The following is an 18,866-nucleotide window of genomic DNA, read 5'->3' on the forward strand; positions in this document are numbered from 1 at the left end:
TCTGTATAATAAAAATACTAGAAATTTAAAAGACAAGCACATTAGCCAAGAGTATTAATAATCAGGTAACTTACAAGAAATCAGGATATGACAACAAACTATAAGCAACTCAAGAGAAAAATGGGCAAAAAAGAAAATTCAGAAAAGCAGAAACCAAGGAACATACAATAAATGCCCCAAACTTCACCAGCAATCAGGGAAATGCAAATTAAAATGCTAATTAACTATATTTTCACAACAGATTGAAGAATTTTAAAAGTCTGGAAAGGAATAGATTTCGAAAATTGAGAACTTTCATATGCCACTGGTGCCAATGTGTACTGCTACAAACGGGCAGAATTTGGCAATATAATAATCACAATAGGTAATAATTAAATAAGTATTAAAGATAATTCAGCTCTGGCTGGTGTGGCTTAGTGGATCGAGTGCCAGATTGGAACCAAAGGATCGCCGGTTCGATTTCCAGTCAGGGCATATGCCTGGGTTGTGGGCCAGGTCCCCAGTAGGGGGCACTTGAGAGGCAACCACACACAGGTGTTTCTCTACCTCTTTTTCCCTTTCCCTCTCTAAAAATAAATTAAATCTTTTAAAAAATTAAAGACAACTCAAATAAATATATACAAAAGATAAGATCTAAATACCTAAAGTCAGGTTACCAGAAATAGATTAAGCACAGACATTCTTTATCTTACCAATGGTTTTTTTAAGAGCATCTAATTCTTCTTGTTGCTTGTGATATGAGCTTTGCTGGAGCTTGGTTTGTAATAAATCTGCCTCTTCAGTTTTCACCTCCCACTGCTGTTTTAGTTTGCGATACCTTAGAAAAATAAGTTTGAATGCAATGCAATTTTTCTGATTTGCGATAGGATTCAATCTATATGCTTCTTACCTAAAATAAACTCACATACTACATATAAACAATATAACATGCCACTGGTTACAAGAATAGTTTTGAGTCATCAATTAAATTCAAGTCTGATTTAGTCACTGAAGGTTAACAACTCTAAATGACCAAGACAAGACTGATAATAAGTATTTACAGAAATACTCTTAATTTTAGAAAACACTAAAAATCATCTTTGAATAAAATAGGTTTCCTTAAAAATAATCCCTTCTACTAATCCCTACTGAAAGGAAAAAATGCTACAACAGCTACCCACCTAAAACCAGACTATTCTTATATAACAATTTCACAAAATTTCAAGAACCTGTTTATCTATTAATCTCCATTTTCAAATGTTAAAAAAATATTCCCTACATTTTCTAACGAGACTCATAGTTTAAAAGTGCACAGAACTGAACAAACAATTGCAATGCAGTTTTCTTGCAAACCCTGTAATTCTACTCTAGTTCTTTAGAAGATATTTAGTTAATTCAGCTATAGTAAAATTTCAAGTCATAATAAATCCACAAATTATCTTGTCACTAGAAAATAATGAAATTTGAGGAAAAAGTGTAAAACAAATACTCCCTTGAGTATCTCCCCTGAGACTGCTTGAAACCAATTAAAACCATAAGTTAGTCATTTTTCAATCCTTACAAAATATAGTTGTAGAAATTTGGGGAATTAAGTTATGTTCCTGATATATATGGTCCATGAAAGAATGGCTTTTAGTTGGCCCTTCCACTCTCAGTTTTTCAAAATCCATTTCTTTTCCTTGACCTCGGTGCCACAATTAGTCTACAAGACAATTCTGTAAAATACATGATCCTGTAACTGCTGAACACAGTTCAGTTCTGAGCCAAATGTGATCAAACTCCTTGCCTTGCCAGAGCTTCCACAGATCTCAGGAAAATTTTGCTGCATTTTTCTCACAGAAAAAGTTGTCAGTTTATGGTTAATTTATGTTACTGAAGGTAAAAATGCATGCTTTACATGTATATGATGTTTGAAAGTGTGCATTTTGATACAAATTGTATCTTTGAATAACCACAATGACTGATTACCACAATTTCAATATACAGTGTCCTAGAATTCCTGTTACCATTCTGAGCTTTGATAATGTTAAAGAAGAATGCTAAAAATTTACCAAAACATTTCAGTTCAAGGTTTATTTAGACTTTTTTAAATCCTAATTTCAATATTGTGAATCCTGCATAAAATGTTTGATTTTAATTTTATCTCAGTTGCTGTTTGCCAGCTACAGAGGGACTGGAAATAATTACAATTCAACTCTCAAACGATGTACCCTGCAAGTCTGTAGCATTTACACTCCTGAAGGTTTTAGTAAAGCAACTACTCTTCTCCAGGATGACCACATGTGAGGTTCACTCACATCATTCAGTATTTATTTAAGAGCCATCTTCTCAGCAAGGCCTTCCCTGGACACCCAATTGGAAATGTCAGCACCTGTTTGCCCTGCATAGCTGATATCTCCTTTCCTGTTACTTTTTCCTAACATGTGTTTTACCAATTCAATTTTTATACATTTCCCCAACTATATATATATAAAGACAATATGAAGGAAGAGATTTATGTTTGATTCGTCACTGTATTCCAGCTCGTCCAAGAGAATTTGGCACATAAGAGGAGGCACTCCATAGTGAATAATGTTGTGACAAAAAGGTTACATTCAACAGCATGATCCCAGTTTTGAAGACATAACAACATGCATATACCTTGTATCATACACAAACAGAATACTGAAAATTACACATACATACCTACATCCACATCCACAAAAGAAACACTACAAGGACATGCTTCACACTTTAATTTTAGCAGTAACTATCAGACATAAACTTGTTTACCTCCTCCACAGGGAAACTAGTGATCCTCAATAGCTACAGGACAGCCATAATGCTGCTGAAAGTTAGTGCAGATACCTGATCAATGCTACACTGTGTCACATCAGTTCAAATCAAGCATTTAAGTATCTCTAGCAACCTCCAGAGTACCTGTGTGTTTCCCCACCCATCCCAGCAGAGTGCATCTCAAAGGGAAAGGGGAATATTTGACTATTTTTTTCTTCCTTTTGTTTAATTAGCTTTCCCTAATTTCTTATAACAAAGACATTGTTTTCATTAGAAAAAATGAGTAACTGATAAACAAGTTATCAACTTACAATTTTATACAACTAAAACCAGGGATATTATGAAAAAGTCAGAAGCTGTATTTTTCTAAATAAAAGTAAATTTGTTTCCCTTTCTGCCATGCAAATTTTTGATCAAAAAATATATATGTACATATATGCATATAACTTAACAGAAGTCTTACTTTTCAGCAATGTTTTTAAGACCTGCTAACTCCTCTTGTAGAGCCTGTAGCTCATTCTCCTTGATTCTCAGCTTATCTTGAACATCTTTGAGCTCTTGAAACTTCGTTAAAATAGAAGCTGCCTGGGATCGGGCACCTGACAGAAGCAAATTGAAAGAAGCCTTGGACAGTAAGTTATCACATATTTGGTAAACGATAAAAAGTTTTCTAAGAGAATTATACTTAAAATGATTCCATAGCCAATCTTTTACAGTGAGCTTATAAAGCTACAAAATTCACTTCATCGTTCAACTCTTGGACTATACATACTTTGTACACATATCCAAGCAGATGTGGTGGATTATTTATTCAAAATAACCACTCCCCCTGCCTATAGGGCCTATTCCTCCCAGACCCATTTTCTTCCCCACTAACATCAGGTTCAGCCATGTAATTTGCTCTGGTTAACAAGCTGAGAAATGTGCCTCTTCTGAAAATAAGCCTTAAGAGACAGAACCTAATTCAACCTTTTTCCCACCTTGCCCCTTTCTCCTTTAGCCTGGGTGCCAGAATGAGATTAACATGGAACAGAAACTAAACTACAGTTAACGTACCACAATTACGAAAAAAACGTGTCAGCCACTGAGATTTGGGGGCTGTTTGTTACCACATCATAGCCTTGTCTGAGCTCTGATAATGCAGAGAAAATTGGGCACTGTAGAAGTTACTGTATTTGTCTGGCAGTAACAGGCTGAGGTGTTATATTGGCAAGAAAACTGTAGGTTTGACAGGAGAATAAAAGGTCAGTTAGCAATGTGTACTCATTGCATGAGCATTGGTACTCTGTTAATATGATACTGGGTTACATATTTGCCATCCCTGAGGAACTTCAATGAAATCTAGTTTCTTCTGTTTTAGATATTTACAAGTATTTGGTCTATCTTCCAATTATAATTACTTGATCATGGGATTCATTTTGTTGACTCCTATTTTCTTGACCTAGAAAGAAATTAAGTAACTGGATATTCTAAGAGGTGTTATACAACCTCTTGGTTTGGTTAAAAGCACAAACTCTGTAATTAGACTACCTAAATTCAAATTCTGAGTTTTTCCACTTGCAAGCAAGTTATTTACCCACTCTGTGCCTTACTCTCTATACCTGTATATTGGAGATGATAGTGATATGCCTACCTCATAGCTGCTGTAAGGATTAAATGAGTTAATTATCTAAAGCCCTTAGAATAAAGTTTTACAGAATGATAAAAATATTCTATGTCTGCATTTTCGAGTTACCAATTAACCGTTTGTGGTTATTGAGCCCTTAAAATGTGACTTGTACAACTGAGGAAATTGTTTTCCACTTTAATTAATTTGGATTATTTAATTGAATGTAAAGAGCCATAAGTGGTTAACAGATACTGTTTGGGGCAGCACAGACTTACAACACTGCCTGGTACACAGCAAGTATTATTCAGTGTTTATCATTATATGATCACTTGACACAGACCTGCAATCTCAATGTGGCAAATATTAGAACAAGAAGAATATGATCATTATCTAAGGATTCCTTTCTTAAAGCATTAAAAAAATATGGTCTGGAGGACAGATTTATTTTTGTTTTACTTTTGACAGGAGCAGTGGCATATAGACAAACTAGAAGTTAACATGTTTCCTAAAGGAGAAATGGGTAGTTAAGCTAAAAGGGTACTGAATAAAAAGACTTCATTTCCCAGTGACTAGAATACCCTGATAGGGCAAAAAGCAAAAGAAAATAAACAAAGAGTAATATATTTACTTGATGAATAAAAATCCTATAGGATTCATTCCTAGACTAGAGCTCCTTGAGGACTATGACATCACATAATCTCTTTTGAATACCTACCTGTCACATGGTAGGTATTCAAAAGAAAACCCAGTCCCTGGATGAGGAATAAAACTCTGGATGAAGTTATTCCAACCCCATCCTATTTACCACACAGAATTATGAAGACAAAATGATATAAAACCTACCTCCACTCAATGTCCCGTGAGGATCAAATACCTCACCTCCTAGAGTTACAGTTCTAGTCATTATCCTTTTATCGAAGGCTACTTTTTTTGCATTATCCATACTGTCACAAACAAATGTTGTTCCAAAGACAAATTCCATTGCTTTCTGAAGTTCTGGTTTGTATTCAACCAGGGAAAGAGCCACATGAACATTGTTAGGGCCAACCTGTGTGAAAACAGATTATGTCAGAGAACATACTATTCCTTTCCTTTTGAAAATTATTTCATAAAATAGTAAGAACTGCTATAATAGAAATGTAGGTAATTCTTACCTAGCACTACAATTCCTTTGAACTTTCTATATGTGACTGTATGTGCTACCACTTGAAGTCATGTGACTTAAGGATTAAAGACATTCTAATAGCACAACTTGGAAACATCAAAGGGAGTTTTAATCTTACAACATTTTTATTCTCTTTCCATCTAATTTCACAAACACCAATTCTGTTTTGCATCTTTATTTTTTAAAGCATGACAACAATAAAATTTTGTGGTTCTGCAAAAAAAGAGATAAAACATAAATAAAACGTACCAGATTCTGAGCAATCCTCAGTGTTTCTGGAGCAATGCGTGAGGCTGAAATTTTATTGAGTGGAATTATGGTGTATCGACGCTTCAATTCCCCCTTTTCTAGAAGCTTTTTTCCAGTAACCTGAAACATTGTGTGTGTGAAATAAAAAAAACATACGTATTATTAATGATGACAGAAAACATTCAAATGGAAAAGTAAACATTTAGGAATCCATAATCAATTAAACGTTTAGTACCTACTATACTAAACAATTCAAAGTCTAAGATTGATAATATGCTTTCTGGATTCCCGAGTAAGCTTGAAACTTTCTCTGAAATACAGATAATCAAATATAATAATAACCAATAATATAGTAAAAATGTCACTAACTGAGTAGTTTTACCTTGTAAAGACAAGCAACCTTGGGAGAAGCTTCAAACATCAAGTACCCAAATCTAGCAGCACATGATTTTCAAGCTGACCAGCAATTACAAATTTACTTTATTAAAATCAATTTACCTCTGTGTCTACTACAACATTGTAAAGTCGTTCTCCAGCCACCAATTCTAAAGCTGTGGTTGCAGAGCTATCTTTCACATTAATCAAAGAAGCTACAAGTCCTTTCACACAATTTCTGTTCCAGTTCTTCTCTGGATCCCTAAAACAGAAGTTACAAAAATTAATCTAGGATAGAAAAATAGAAAAAGTCGTGTGTAAATTAACACTCAAGAGCTCTTTCTGACAACATATTAAATTAAAAGCAGAAGACTCATACAGTTTTAACAAAACAAAAAATTTTAAATGTCCCCAATGACTACCCAGCAATTGCTTCTAAATCAATCAACAATTCTTTTTAGTATCAAAAAGAACTCAGACTCTCTAATCTTTGTAATACAGGGTCTGGCACAAATAATACCCCTTTGTTATTACAAAATCTTTTATTACAAAACCATAAGCATGTAATTCTGTAACATAACATCACGCTCAAGCACACCATATAACATTTTAGGTTAAATGTTTGAATTAAAACTATAAATTATTACACCCATATTACCCTACCAACCACACTCAAGCAGGCCTTACTTCTGCCAGATCCTATACATATGTTACGGTAGCATTCCATTAATAAATTCCCATGTAGGAAATCAAACTGTAAAATGTTAGGTATTTAACATTAATGACAGAAAAACTTTACAGAAACTTTGGGCTGAGATTAAATTCCCCTCATTTTGGTTTTAAGATTGGTGGCATTAACGGCCATTAAATTTCATAAGAAAGAATTTCCTCTGTCCACATTTGAAACATTTCAATAAACATTTAAGGAAAAAAATTCCAATTAAGGTAAAGCAGCTTATGATAATTTTCATACAAAAATGTTAATGTCAACGAAATTTCAATGTTCAGACTGTCTTCCAGCCAAAATAAAAATGTACCTTGGTTATTACCATGTTAAAATTCAGGATTTAAATCTCTTACCTGTAGGCGAATTGAAGATTGGGAAATCTGGCCAAGAGAGCTTCGTATGTTTCTTTCAGTCTACTGATATCACGGGATAGCTGCCTCTGCTTTTCCAGAAGGCTTTCCTCCTTGTTTTCTAAATAGTAAGTCGTAAGTAAATTAAAACCAAGTTTTAAAAATTAAAATAGTCTACTGTATAAAGGAAAATGTTAGTAACCTCTATTTCCAAAGCATTTCTAGAAGCAAAATACAAATTTCTGGTATTAAGTAAAAAGCATGCTTAACATTCAAATTTCTATCAACTGTCAAGGAGACATTTCCAACAATACAATTTCAATTCCAAAAACAACACATGAACTGAATGCCTACTTATATAAAAATATACAAATGACATTTTTGAGTTTTCAAGTGATACTTCAGACTGAATGAAGCAGGAAATTCTAAATAGTGAGTTTTCAAAAATTCAAAGCAGTGTTTTATAGTTAGATATATTTGTGATTATATTTACAAAGTTTCTTATACTAGTACCCAATTTTCCTACTTGCTATTTTGTTTATTTATATTTATTTCTATCAACAGTCACAACCTCCTACTTATCTAATAGCATGCTTTAAAGGCGAACCTTCATAATTTAGTTTTTTCATTTCAGCTTCAAGTTTTTCTTTAAGTTTTTTCACTGCTTCTAAAGCTTCTTGATCCTTCCTGTAGCCACTATCCATTTTCTTAACTTCAGCTTGTTTAGTCTTTAATTCTTGTTGGGCATGTTTCAACTTCATCTGAGCCTGCAAAGAAAAATGTAAGACTATCTGAGGCAGATGCTGCTAATGATTAAATGCTCACAGATTCAGACTGGTTTAAGAGAATCAGCCTTAAAAATGTAACTGGTCAATTGGATTAATTTCTCAACAGATCAATCGTTTCCCAAAATTTTCTCAAAAACCTACCCCAAGTAGAAACTAATATATTCTTAATATAAATCATTAAGTAACTTGCAATTTAAGTCCATATTTTTAATATTTATAAAGTATGACATTAATGAGTTCGAAATTATTTCAAAGAATACCTGTCATTAGCTGGTTAAATTAAAAACACAACAGGAAGCCAGAAATCCTAACTTTGGTTCTCTTCCTTTCCACTTAGATAGTGTTTGTGTATATTTGTGTTGTCTTAACAGAGGAGAAGCTATATTGAGCTATCAGAAACATTACATTAAAAAGGGAAGTTAAACTGACCATAATTTAAATGCAAGGAGTCTGCTATTTAAATGCTAGTTTATATAATTGAGCACTATTCCTTAAAACCATGAACTAGTATGCTAAGTCTGTATGGCTGGCTATGTCTTACTTTTATAAACTGAGTAATAATGGACTTTTCCAAATACAAAATAAGTTTTCAGAAAAACTGAGAGGACTTTAAAGTTTTTCTGCTGATTTCTTTTTTTACAAAATTTTTGTGACCATGATAGTTGAATGAAAAAGTGGTAAATATGTAATAGAAAACCTTAAATAGGATTAATACACACAACTCACACCTGTATATATTCTTAGAACCCAGTCCTCCATTAAAAAAGTACTAAAATAATGTGTGAATATACATGTTTTTTTCCTGCCATCAAAATTCTTGTATTCACAGGACTTTAAGTTGTATAACTACCTCAACAAATATGAAAACCATTCTAAAAGACTGACAAGCCTTTGAATATTATGAAATCAGAATAGGAAAACCAAAGAATAGAATGGGGGTAAATGGGAGGTAGAGATACTTTCAAAGAGTATGTTGTAAAGTTTCAGAACCAAGTTTAAGAACTAGATGTGGTGGGCACAGAAATGGAGAGTATGCTTTCCTTTTCCTGTTAAAACTTAGCACTTCAAGTTTATGATGTCAATCAATACAGCAAAAAATAAAAATAAAAATAGATCGACTAACCTCAAATATTCCATACACTGCTGGAAATAGAATAAAGCATTTATTGCACTAACAATTTCAATTAACCTATAAAAAGGGATTTTAGGTTTTAAAGCATTTTAAACTGTCATCAATATTTAGCAATCAACATATTTGAATTTCATTGTATTAGATGTTATAGAATAGCAGAATAAAGTAAATAAGTTCCTTGACATTGATCTGATTATTCTTTAGTATTTTATAACAATTGTTGAAGCACAAATGTAAAGCATCTTCTCAAAAACACACAGTGCTTAATGTCTACATTTACCTGTTTGGCTTCGGTCTGAGCTTTACTTATATCATTTTTACAGGCCATCATCTGACCAGCGAGAGTTGCTTCTGTTCCATCTTCATTACTGGACAGACCAGCAGAGACAGCATTGAAATGCTGCTGTGCTGCAGCCAAAGCTTCAGCATCTTTAGCACTTGCTTCTTGAAGGGTGCTCAGCCCATCTGTTATCTTTTTAACCTCTTTTTCCTTTGCTGCTAAAGTTTTAGAGTCCTTTAGGAAAAAGTAAAGGTTTCAGATTGTAAATTATGTTTTAGGAAAAACATCCATTTCCTTATAAACATGTACACTTATGTCATCAAATTTCACAGAAATTTGAAGTGGGCATGGTAAGAAGAAAAACAATTTAACCATCACTTTAAATACTTTATTCCCATTTTGAAATTTGCCCTCTGTTTTTAGGATGAATGTACTTCTTATCCTTCTAGAAACACTTTCATATGTTACAGAAAAATATGAAAATAAATGGAAAGATATTTCATGCAAATGGAAACAAAAAATAAGAATGGAGTAGCAATACTTTTATCAGACAAAATAGACTTTAAAACAAAGGCTAGCGTTAGGGTTAGTATTTCAAGAGACAAAGAAGGGCATTTCATAATGATAGAGTAATGAACACAACAAGAGCATATAACTCTTGTAAACATCTATGCATCTAATATAAGAACACCTAAATATATAAAGCAAATATTGATTTAGGGATAGATGAACAGTAATAAATAATTGGAAACCTGAACACCTCAATGACATCAATGAATAGATCATCCAGACAGCAAATCAATATGGAAAAGTGGCCTTAAATGACACACTAGATCAGATAGATTTAATTGATATTTTTAGAGCATTTCACAAAAGAGCAGTAGAATATACATTCTTTTCAAATGAACATGAAACACCTTCTAGGATGGACCACATGTTAGGACACAGAACAAGTTTCAATAAATATAAGAAGACTGAAATCGTATCAACCATCTTCTATGACCACATGGTATGAAACCAGAAATCAATTATAAGAAAAAAACTGAAAACACACAAACACATGAAGGCTAAATAATATGCTACAAACAACACACAGGTTAACAACAAGATCAAGGAAGAATTCAAAAGATACCTTTGGGATGCCCCACCTTTTGGCATCTCTGGGCCACACTGGAAGAAGAGTTGTCTTGGGCTACACATTAAATACACAAACACTAACAAAAACTGATGAGCAAAAAAAGGTTTTAAGTAAATTTATGGTTTTGTGTTGGGCTGCATTCATAGCCATCCTGGGCCGCACGTGGTTGGACACCCCAAAGTCAAATGAAAATGAAAACACAACAAACCAAAATCTATAGGATGTAGCTAAAGCAGTTATAAGAGGGAAACTCACATGAATACAAGCCTAACCTCAAGAAACAAGAAAAATCTCAAATATTAACAATATAATCTTACACCTAAAGGAACTAGAAAAATAATTAAACAAAGCCCAAAGTGAGAAGGAAGGAAATAATAAATATCAGAGTAGAAATAAACAAAATATAGTAAAAAAGAAAATCAATGAAACCAAGAGCTGGTTCTGTAAAAAGATAAACAAAATTGATAAACTTTTAGTCAGACCCCTTAAGAAAAAAAGAGGACCCAAATAAAGAAAATCAGAAATAAAAGAGAAGTGATAACTGACACAACAGAAATACATAGGATTAAAAGAAAATATTACAGACAATTATATGCCAACAAACTGGACAATCTGGAAAAAATGGATAAATTCCTAGGAACATACAATCTTTCAAGATTGAATCTGGAGCCCTGGCTGGTGTGGCTCAATGGACTGAGTGCCAGCCTGTGAACCAAATGGTCACAGGTTCGACTCCCAGTCAGGGCACATGCCTGGGTTGTCAGTGAGGTCCCCAGTAGGGGGCGCGCGGGAGGCAACCACACATTGATGTTTCCCTCTCTTTCTCCCTCCCTTCCCATCTCTCTAAAAATAAATAAAACCTTTATTAAAAAAAGAACGAATCTGGAGAAAACAAGCTCTGTACAGACATATAACTACTAATAAATTCGAATCAATAATCAAAAAACTCCCAGAAACCAAGTGCTGGACTAGACGGCTCTGCAGATGGATTCTTGAAAACATTCAAAGAATTAATACCTATCCTCCTCAAACTACTCCAAAAATTGAATTTGATGGAAAGCTTTCCAAATTCACTTTTTAAGGCAACTATTATTACCAATACCAAAACCAGAGAAAAACACTACAAAACCCCCCACAAAATTATAGGCCAATTTTTCTGATAAATTTAGCTGTGACAACCCCCCAAATAATATTATATTAGCAAACCAAATTCAGCAATACTTTAAAAAGATAAGAGAACATGATCAAGTGGGATTTATTCCTGGATACAAGGTTGGTACAATATCCACAAATCAATTAGAGTGATATACCACATACACAAAATAAAGGATAAAAATCATATGATCAAACAATGTATATTTGACATAATCCAACATCTATTTATGATCAAAACTCTCAGCCAAGTGGGGACAGAAAAAGACCATACCTCAATATTATAAAGGCCACACAGGAAAAACAAAGCTAACGTCACACTCAGTGGTGAAAGCTGAAAGTTTTCCCACTTCAGAAGGAACCAGTCAAGGGTACCCTCTCACCACTTTTACTCAACACAGTATTGGAAGTCCTAGCTAGATCAATTAGGCAAGAACAAGAAATAAAAAGCAGCCAAATTGGAAGAAAGAAGTTAAATGTTATTTCTTGAAGATGACTTGATACTATAGAGAATGCTAAAGATTCCACCAAAAAAACTATTCAAATAATAAATGAATTAAGTACAATAGCAAGATACAAATATTCAGAAATTGATTGCATTTTCATACACCAATGACAGACTGTGAGAAAGAGAAATTAAGGACACAATCCCATTTACAATTGTATAAAAAAATAACTAGGAATAAATTTAACTAAGGAGATAAATGACCTGCAGTCAAAAAACTATGACACTAAAGAAAGATATCAAAGAAAATGAAAATACAAAAATGGAAGGATATATTGTGCTCACGGCTAGAAAGAATTAACATCATTAAAATGACCTTACTACACCCAAAGCAATCTACTGATTCAGTACAATCTCTATCAAAATATCAATAGCATTTTAAACAGAACTAGAACAAATCATCTTAAAACTCATGTGGAACCATAAAAGACACCAAATAGCCAAAGCAATCTTGAGAAAGAACAAAGTTGGAGGTATCAAGCTATCTGATATGAAACTATACTACAAGGCTATATTAATCAAAACAGCACGGTACTGGTATAAAGAGAGCCACACAGATAAATAGAACAGAGACCCCAGAAATAAAATCAGACATATATGGTCAATTAATCTATGGCAAAGGAGGCAATAATATACAATTGGATAAAGACAGTCTTCAATATATGGTGTCGGGAAAATTGGACAGATACATGCATGAAAAAAAACCCCCAAAAAACAAACATCAAAAAAACCACCACTTTCTTATACCACCTATAAGAAAAAACTCGAAATCAATTGAAGTCTTATATGTAAGACCTCAAACCATAAGAATCCTATAAGAAAACAAAGGCAGTAAACTCTGTGACATCACTCTTAGCAATATTTTTTGGGGTATTTCTCCTTGGGCAAGGGAAACAAATTAAACAAATGGGACTACATGAAACTAAAATTTTTTTCACAGCAAAAGAAACCATCAACAAAAATGAAAAGACAACCTACTCAATGAAAGAACTACTCACCAATGATACATTGGATCACATGATAAGGAGTTAATATTCAAAATTTATAAAGAACCCATACAATTCAACACCAAAAAAAAGAACAATCCAATTAAGAAATGGACGGGGACCTGAACAGACACTTCTCCAAAGAGGACACACATATTGCCAACAGACATACAAAAAGATGCTCAATGTCACTAATAGAGGAATGAAAATTAAAACTGCGGTGAGTTATCACTTCACACCTGTTATCATCAACACGCCAACACACAAGTGTTGGCGAGGGTGTGGAGAAAAGGAAACCCTTGTGTACTGTGTGCGGCACTGTAAATTGGTGCGGCCACTATGAAAACCAGTACAAGGGGCCTCAAAAAATTAAAAATAGAACTACCAGATGACCCAGCAATCCCACTGCTACTGTGTATTTATCCAAAGAAACCCAAAACACAAATTTGAAAAGATATGCACCCCTATGTTCATTGCAGCATTATTTGCAATAACCAAGATATGGAAGCAACCTAAGTTTCCCATGGTAGACAAATGCATAAAGATGTGATATATATATATAGGTGTGTGTGTGTGTGTATGTGTGTGTGTATATATATATATATATATATATATATATATATACACACACACACACAGTATATATAATGGAGTATTACTCAGCCATAACAAGAGATTTTGCCATTTGCTACAACATGGATGGACCTAGAGGGTATTATGCTAAGTAAAATAAATCAGAGAAAGACAAATACCATATGATTTCACTTACATGTGGAATCTAAATAAACAAACACAACAGAAACAAATTCATACTTGCCAGATGGGATAGCAGTTTGGGGAATGTGTAAAAAAGGTGAAGAAATTAAGAAGTACTAATTGGCAGCTATAAAAATATTCACAGGAATGTAAAGTAGAGCACACGGAATATGTCCACAATATTGTAATAACTATGTATTGTGTCAGATGGGTATAAGACTTACTAAGTTTTAACACCTTGTAAGTTATATAAATGTCTAATCACTATTTTGTGCCTGAGATAAATATAATATTGTATGTCAATTGTAATTCAAAAATAAAAAAAATACAAATAATCCAATTAAAACAAACAAAAAAAGTCACATTTTCACTGAACCAACTCTAGTGGCTTCTTACATCACTGGAAATACAGGTCGAAGTCCTTCACGCTGCCTTATAAAACTACATGTGAACCTACATCCCATTACCTGTCTGCATTCCTTTACTTACTGCCAACCAACCACACTGAGATGTCCTTGCTTTTCCAATACCTTAGGCCCTGGGGAACTTCTGCCTGGACCATCTTTGCCCAATTTTTCTAAATGGTTCTCTGACTTCATTTGGGTCTTTAAGAAACATCACCCTCTCTATGAAATTTTCAGTAGCTATCAAAAGTAAAATCCCAAACTTCATCCCTCTCTCACATACTCCTAATCCTCCCCTCTCCTTTATTTTCTGTCTACATCAGTTATCACTACACAACATGCTATATATATTTTACTTATTTGATCACCTTTTCCCTCACTAATGAAGACCCACAAGGCATTTTGTCCATTTCTACCATTTTGCCCTTTGCTATATACCCAGCTCAAATAAGTACACTTGGTCCACAGCAGACACTCAATAAATATTAACAGAATGGATAAAATGTTTACTAGTGAAATTAAATTAAGCTTATTTGCTTACCTCAATCATATTTTTTTCTAGTTCTTTGCGTTTGTTCTCTTCACTTGTCAGATTTTTCTTTTTGAGATCAAAGGCACTTTGATATTTAGTATTAACTCGCTGAGCTTCTGTAAGAGCATCTTCTAAAGATCGAAGTTTACCTCCAATTTCCTATAATCAAATGTACCCAATTAAATCAACATATTTAAAATTTGTTCATATTATCACCCTTGATTTCTATATGAATTATTTACTTTTTAAAAGATTAGACTGACAATGCCCAGTGAATCCTAAATAGTCATTGTATATAATTTAGTATTTGTTCGGAGTGTATTATCTATCTTACATGTATGTCTGACCTTATCTTTTCTTTTTTCCAATTCTTCTATTTCATGATTAAGTGCTTTTATTTTTTTATCATTCTCAGACAATTCCTCTTGAAGCTTTAGAACTTTTTCCTGCATTTCTTTTAACTCCTCAGCTGAGCGTTCTTTGGTATCTTCAGCCAGCAAAAATTGATAAGCAATATATACACGACTCAAATGTTCAATTTCCCTCATTACTTTTTGATACTCCAAGTAGGAAGATCTTTCCTGAAAGAGAAATCATCACATAACCATAACTCAGAATTTGTACTTTTAAAGAAATCTGGAAAAGACTCAAACTACAGCAAGATGTATAAAATTTCCTATTACATAATAGATTTTTTCTTAGACTAAGTGATCATGGATAATACATTTTAGGAAACTTGAAATAACATCAGAACTCTGGCTTTTTAGACAGCATTATAGCAACTCCAGTGAATTCTATGTGGCTATTGCTTCTAACACATAATCAGGCAGTTGGGATTAACACATAAATGTGGACAAAGGTTCAGAGCCTGGGGTTCATAGTAAGTGTATAAGTACAACTGATACAACTACCAATGACACACTATTGAAAGAATTTTTGTAATAGTCCAGCCATCCCTCTTTATTCATGAGATTGGTTCCAGGATCCCCCACGGATACCCAAGTCTGCAGATGCCCAAGTACCTTACATAAAATGGCATAGTACAACGCAATGCCTACCCAACATTCACTCGTGTAACTATCTACATACATTCACTCAAACAATACTAAACCCAACTCCCATAAGGACCTGCTGGGGCACACAAAGTCACAGTTAAAATTCCTAATTTGTGGATAAAGAAACAAGTTCAGAGTGGTTAAATGATCTTTCCATGTTATCAGGTTTAGAAAGAATTTGGCAAAATCAGATGTGAAACTCAGGTTTAAACTGTGATCTAGTGTTTTCTACTAAACCATGCATACAAAGCAGGTACATTCAAGATCACAATCTTTCATTTTTTTTCTAATAATACTTACAGTACAGTATGGAGCCAGAAAACAGCTCTGAGAAGTATCAAATTTTAAAGAGTTGAATAAATTCCTAAATGTATACCTTTAAAAACAATGTGCTATATAATGTATTCTTTCCCTGAAACACTGTATCATAAAATGCAAAGATTATAGAGAAAACTTAATTATGTTTCAAAACCTTTCTTTACCCAAATGACTTGAAAGTAGTAACTGTAGTGATACCCATACTATTCTAAAAGTTATTCACTCTACCAGTAAGGCTTACTGGGAGTGCTGTATCTTTAAGAAATGTTGTTCTGTTCAATTCTAATTACCCCCCCGCCCAAAAAAAATCTAGTGTGTTTCTCTTCAACAAAGTATTAAAATCTGGCATATCATTAGCTGATATTACCCAAAATCTTTATGACTTAGATATAAGGTACATGTCCTGTATGAGCAGGAGGCTGAGCATGGGGTACCAACTCTTTTTATCAAATCCCAGAAAATAATTCCTAAGACATGGTACACATTTCATCCCTATGTGTATGACTGTGGATCCATCACCAACTGTGAGAGACTCTAGCTGGCAGTCCTCACATGTACAGTACATACCTCTTTTAATTTTTGAATGGTTGGAGTAATTTCTTCTTCAAGTATCTGAAAAATAAAGAAAAGTCAATGATGTAAACTATCATTAAAGAATTAAAAAAGGAGAAGTAGCATGGAAGACGGGAAAACTAAACCAAGGATAGGGGTTGGGGTGGGAATTTCCCTCTGTTGAGCAAAGAAACCTTAAACACAAAATTATATAAATTTAATTACCGTCTTAATTTCTTTCAGCTTAGCCTCCTTTTTTTCTATAGTTTTCTGGGCAGCTATCTTTTTGTATTCATACATTCTGGTTCCAGCTGCTTCTTCTATCATGGACAAAATCTAGAAACACAAGTGTATTAATGTTTTAAGGATCTAAAACAATCAATCTCATTTGAATTTACATTAAGTATATCATTTTAAAGCCATGGCCTCACTAAACATCTTACCAAAATAATGGCCCAATGGACCATAAAAGATAAGCACATAAAAATGTACATATTAGCTACAACCTTCACTTTCCAGAAGCATTTCTGGCCTTCACTCCAATTATAACACTAAACTTTGTTATACCAAAGTTCCAGAGTACATTTCTTTTAAAACTGAACCCAGGAATTCCTCACTTCTCTCTTCCTTCAAATATAAACCTAAAAAAAGTAAAGGCTAATACCATTCACCTTTCATTTTGGAAGTTTCTACTTAAACTTGTCCCAAGTAAGACCAGCCATTCTGTGCCTACAAGGATGAAGCATGGCACACGGTCTGCATCCCAAGTGTGGCACATGCTTCAAGACTTTGCACAAGTAACTCAATTTTCTCTATGTCTCAGTTCTTTCATCCACAGAGTACTGATAATATCTCACAGCACTGTTGAGAATTCAACAAAATAATTCATGTGAAAGGCACTCTGAAAAAGGCAAATATCTTATGTAATATTACAATTACATAAGAAGGGCAATTTTGCAAGCACTCCATTTTCAGAAGCTTCTACTCAACACCAACCCCTATCTCAAAAGAATTATTTCTCTGGACATCACTTTGATTTCTAAGTATTTGGCAGCTTTCAAATAAGAATTTTATCATTAAGATGTTATCTAAAGAAAATAAGCATGCCCCACATTCAAACTGGATAGGTAGTATCAATTATCAGTCTTCTTTTTAGCTCTTCTCAATAACTGAAGAGCCTGTGTTCTCTTCAAAACATTCACATTCCTTCGTATCAACTCTTCTCAAGGGGAATCCAAGAGAAAGTTAAGCCTTAATGCCCTAAGTAATCTACTGTATGTAATGAATTAATTTTACCCAACCAAATCTTTTTCTGTAGTTTTTTCCTATAGGGTTGAACTCTGACATGAAACACCAGTTGAGAAAGGCTATTTTAAACAGTCAAAATTTCTTTTAACATTGGGCACATAAAAATCCTAGAGTAAGGCATAGGCAATAAGCTCCTTGACATCCATCTCAGCAATGACTTTTTGGATTTGACAACAAACACAAAAATTAACAAGTGGGACTACATCAAACTAAAAACCTAAAAAAACCTTCTGCACAACAAAGGAAACCATCAACAAAGTATATAAAAAGACAACCCACAGGATGGGAGAAAATATTTGTAAATCATGTATCTGATAAGGGGTTAATATAAAGAACTCAACAGGAAAATGAAATTTAATTAAAAAATGGGCTTAATGTGACTACACATTTTTCCCACAGGAGACATACAGATGGCCAACAGGTACATGGTAAGGTGCTCAACATTACTAGTCACCAGGAAAATGCAAATCATAACCACAAGTAGATATAATCTCACACCTGTTAGAATAGCTATTATCAAAAAGACAAGAACAACAAGTACTGGCAAGGATGTAAAGAAAGGAGAAAACCTGTGCTCTGTAGGTGGGACTGTAAATTGGGGTTGTCACTGTGGAAAAACATAGTTTGGAAGTTCCTCAAAAAACTAAAACTACAATTCCATTTTTGGGTATTTATCCAAAGGACAAACACTAAATTGAAAAGATACCTGCACCCCCATGTTCAATGCAGCA

The 18,866-nt window shown here is 33.7% G+C and overlaps 1 protein-coding gene across 2 annotated transcripts in view; it reads right to left on the reverse strand.

Moving 5' to 3' along the window:
- The window catches only part of SMC2 (structural maintenance of chromosomes 2), a 53,233-nt gene that overhangs the window by 27,771 nt on the left and 6,596 nt on the right, over positions 1 to 18,866 (reverse strand). For both annotated transcript variants that reach the window (XM_053922119.2, XM_045195218.2), the window contains exons 6-17: positions 17,053 to 17,163; positions 16,843 to 16,887; positions 15,250 to 15,483; positions 14,912 to 15,061; positions 9,430 to 9,663; positions 7,837 to 7,996; positions 7,233 to 7,350; positions 6,276 to 6,414; positions 5,778 to 5,897; positions 5,207 to 5,411; positions 3,218 to 3,353; positions 693 to 817 (exon numbers count right to left, since the gene is read on the reverse strand). In XM_053922119.2, the coding sequence (XP_053778094.1) occupies positions 693 to 817; positions 3,218 to 3,353; positions 5,207 to 5,411; positions 5,778 to 5,897; positions 6,276 to 6,414; positions 7,233 to 7,350; positions 7,837 to 7,996; positions 9,430 to 9,663; positions 14,912 to 15,061; positions 15,250 to 15,483; positions 16,843 to 16,887; positions 17,053 to 17,163 (1,777 nt within the window). The remainder of the gene's footprint in view (positions 1 to 692; positions 818 to 3,217; positions 3,354 to 5,206; positions 5,412 to 5,777; positions 5,898 to 6,275; positions 6,415 to 7,232; positions 7,351 to 7,836; positions 7,997 to 9,429; positions 9,664 to 14,911; positions 15,062 to 15,249; positions 15,484 to 16,842; positions 16,888 to 17,052; positions 17,164 to 18,866) is intronic.

Source organism: Desmodus rotundus, chromosome 1 (assembly GCF_022682495.2).
Source record: "Desmodus rotundus isolate HL8 chromosome 1, HLdesRot8A.1, whole genome shotgun sequence".
Classification (NCBI taxonomy): domain Eukaryota; kingdom Metazoa; phylum Chordata; class Mammalia; order Chiroptera; family Phyllostomidae; genus Desmodus; species Desmodus rotundus.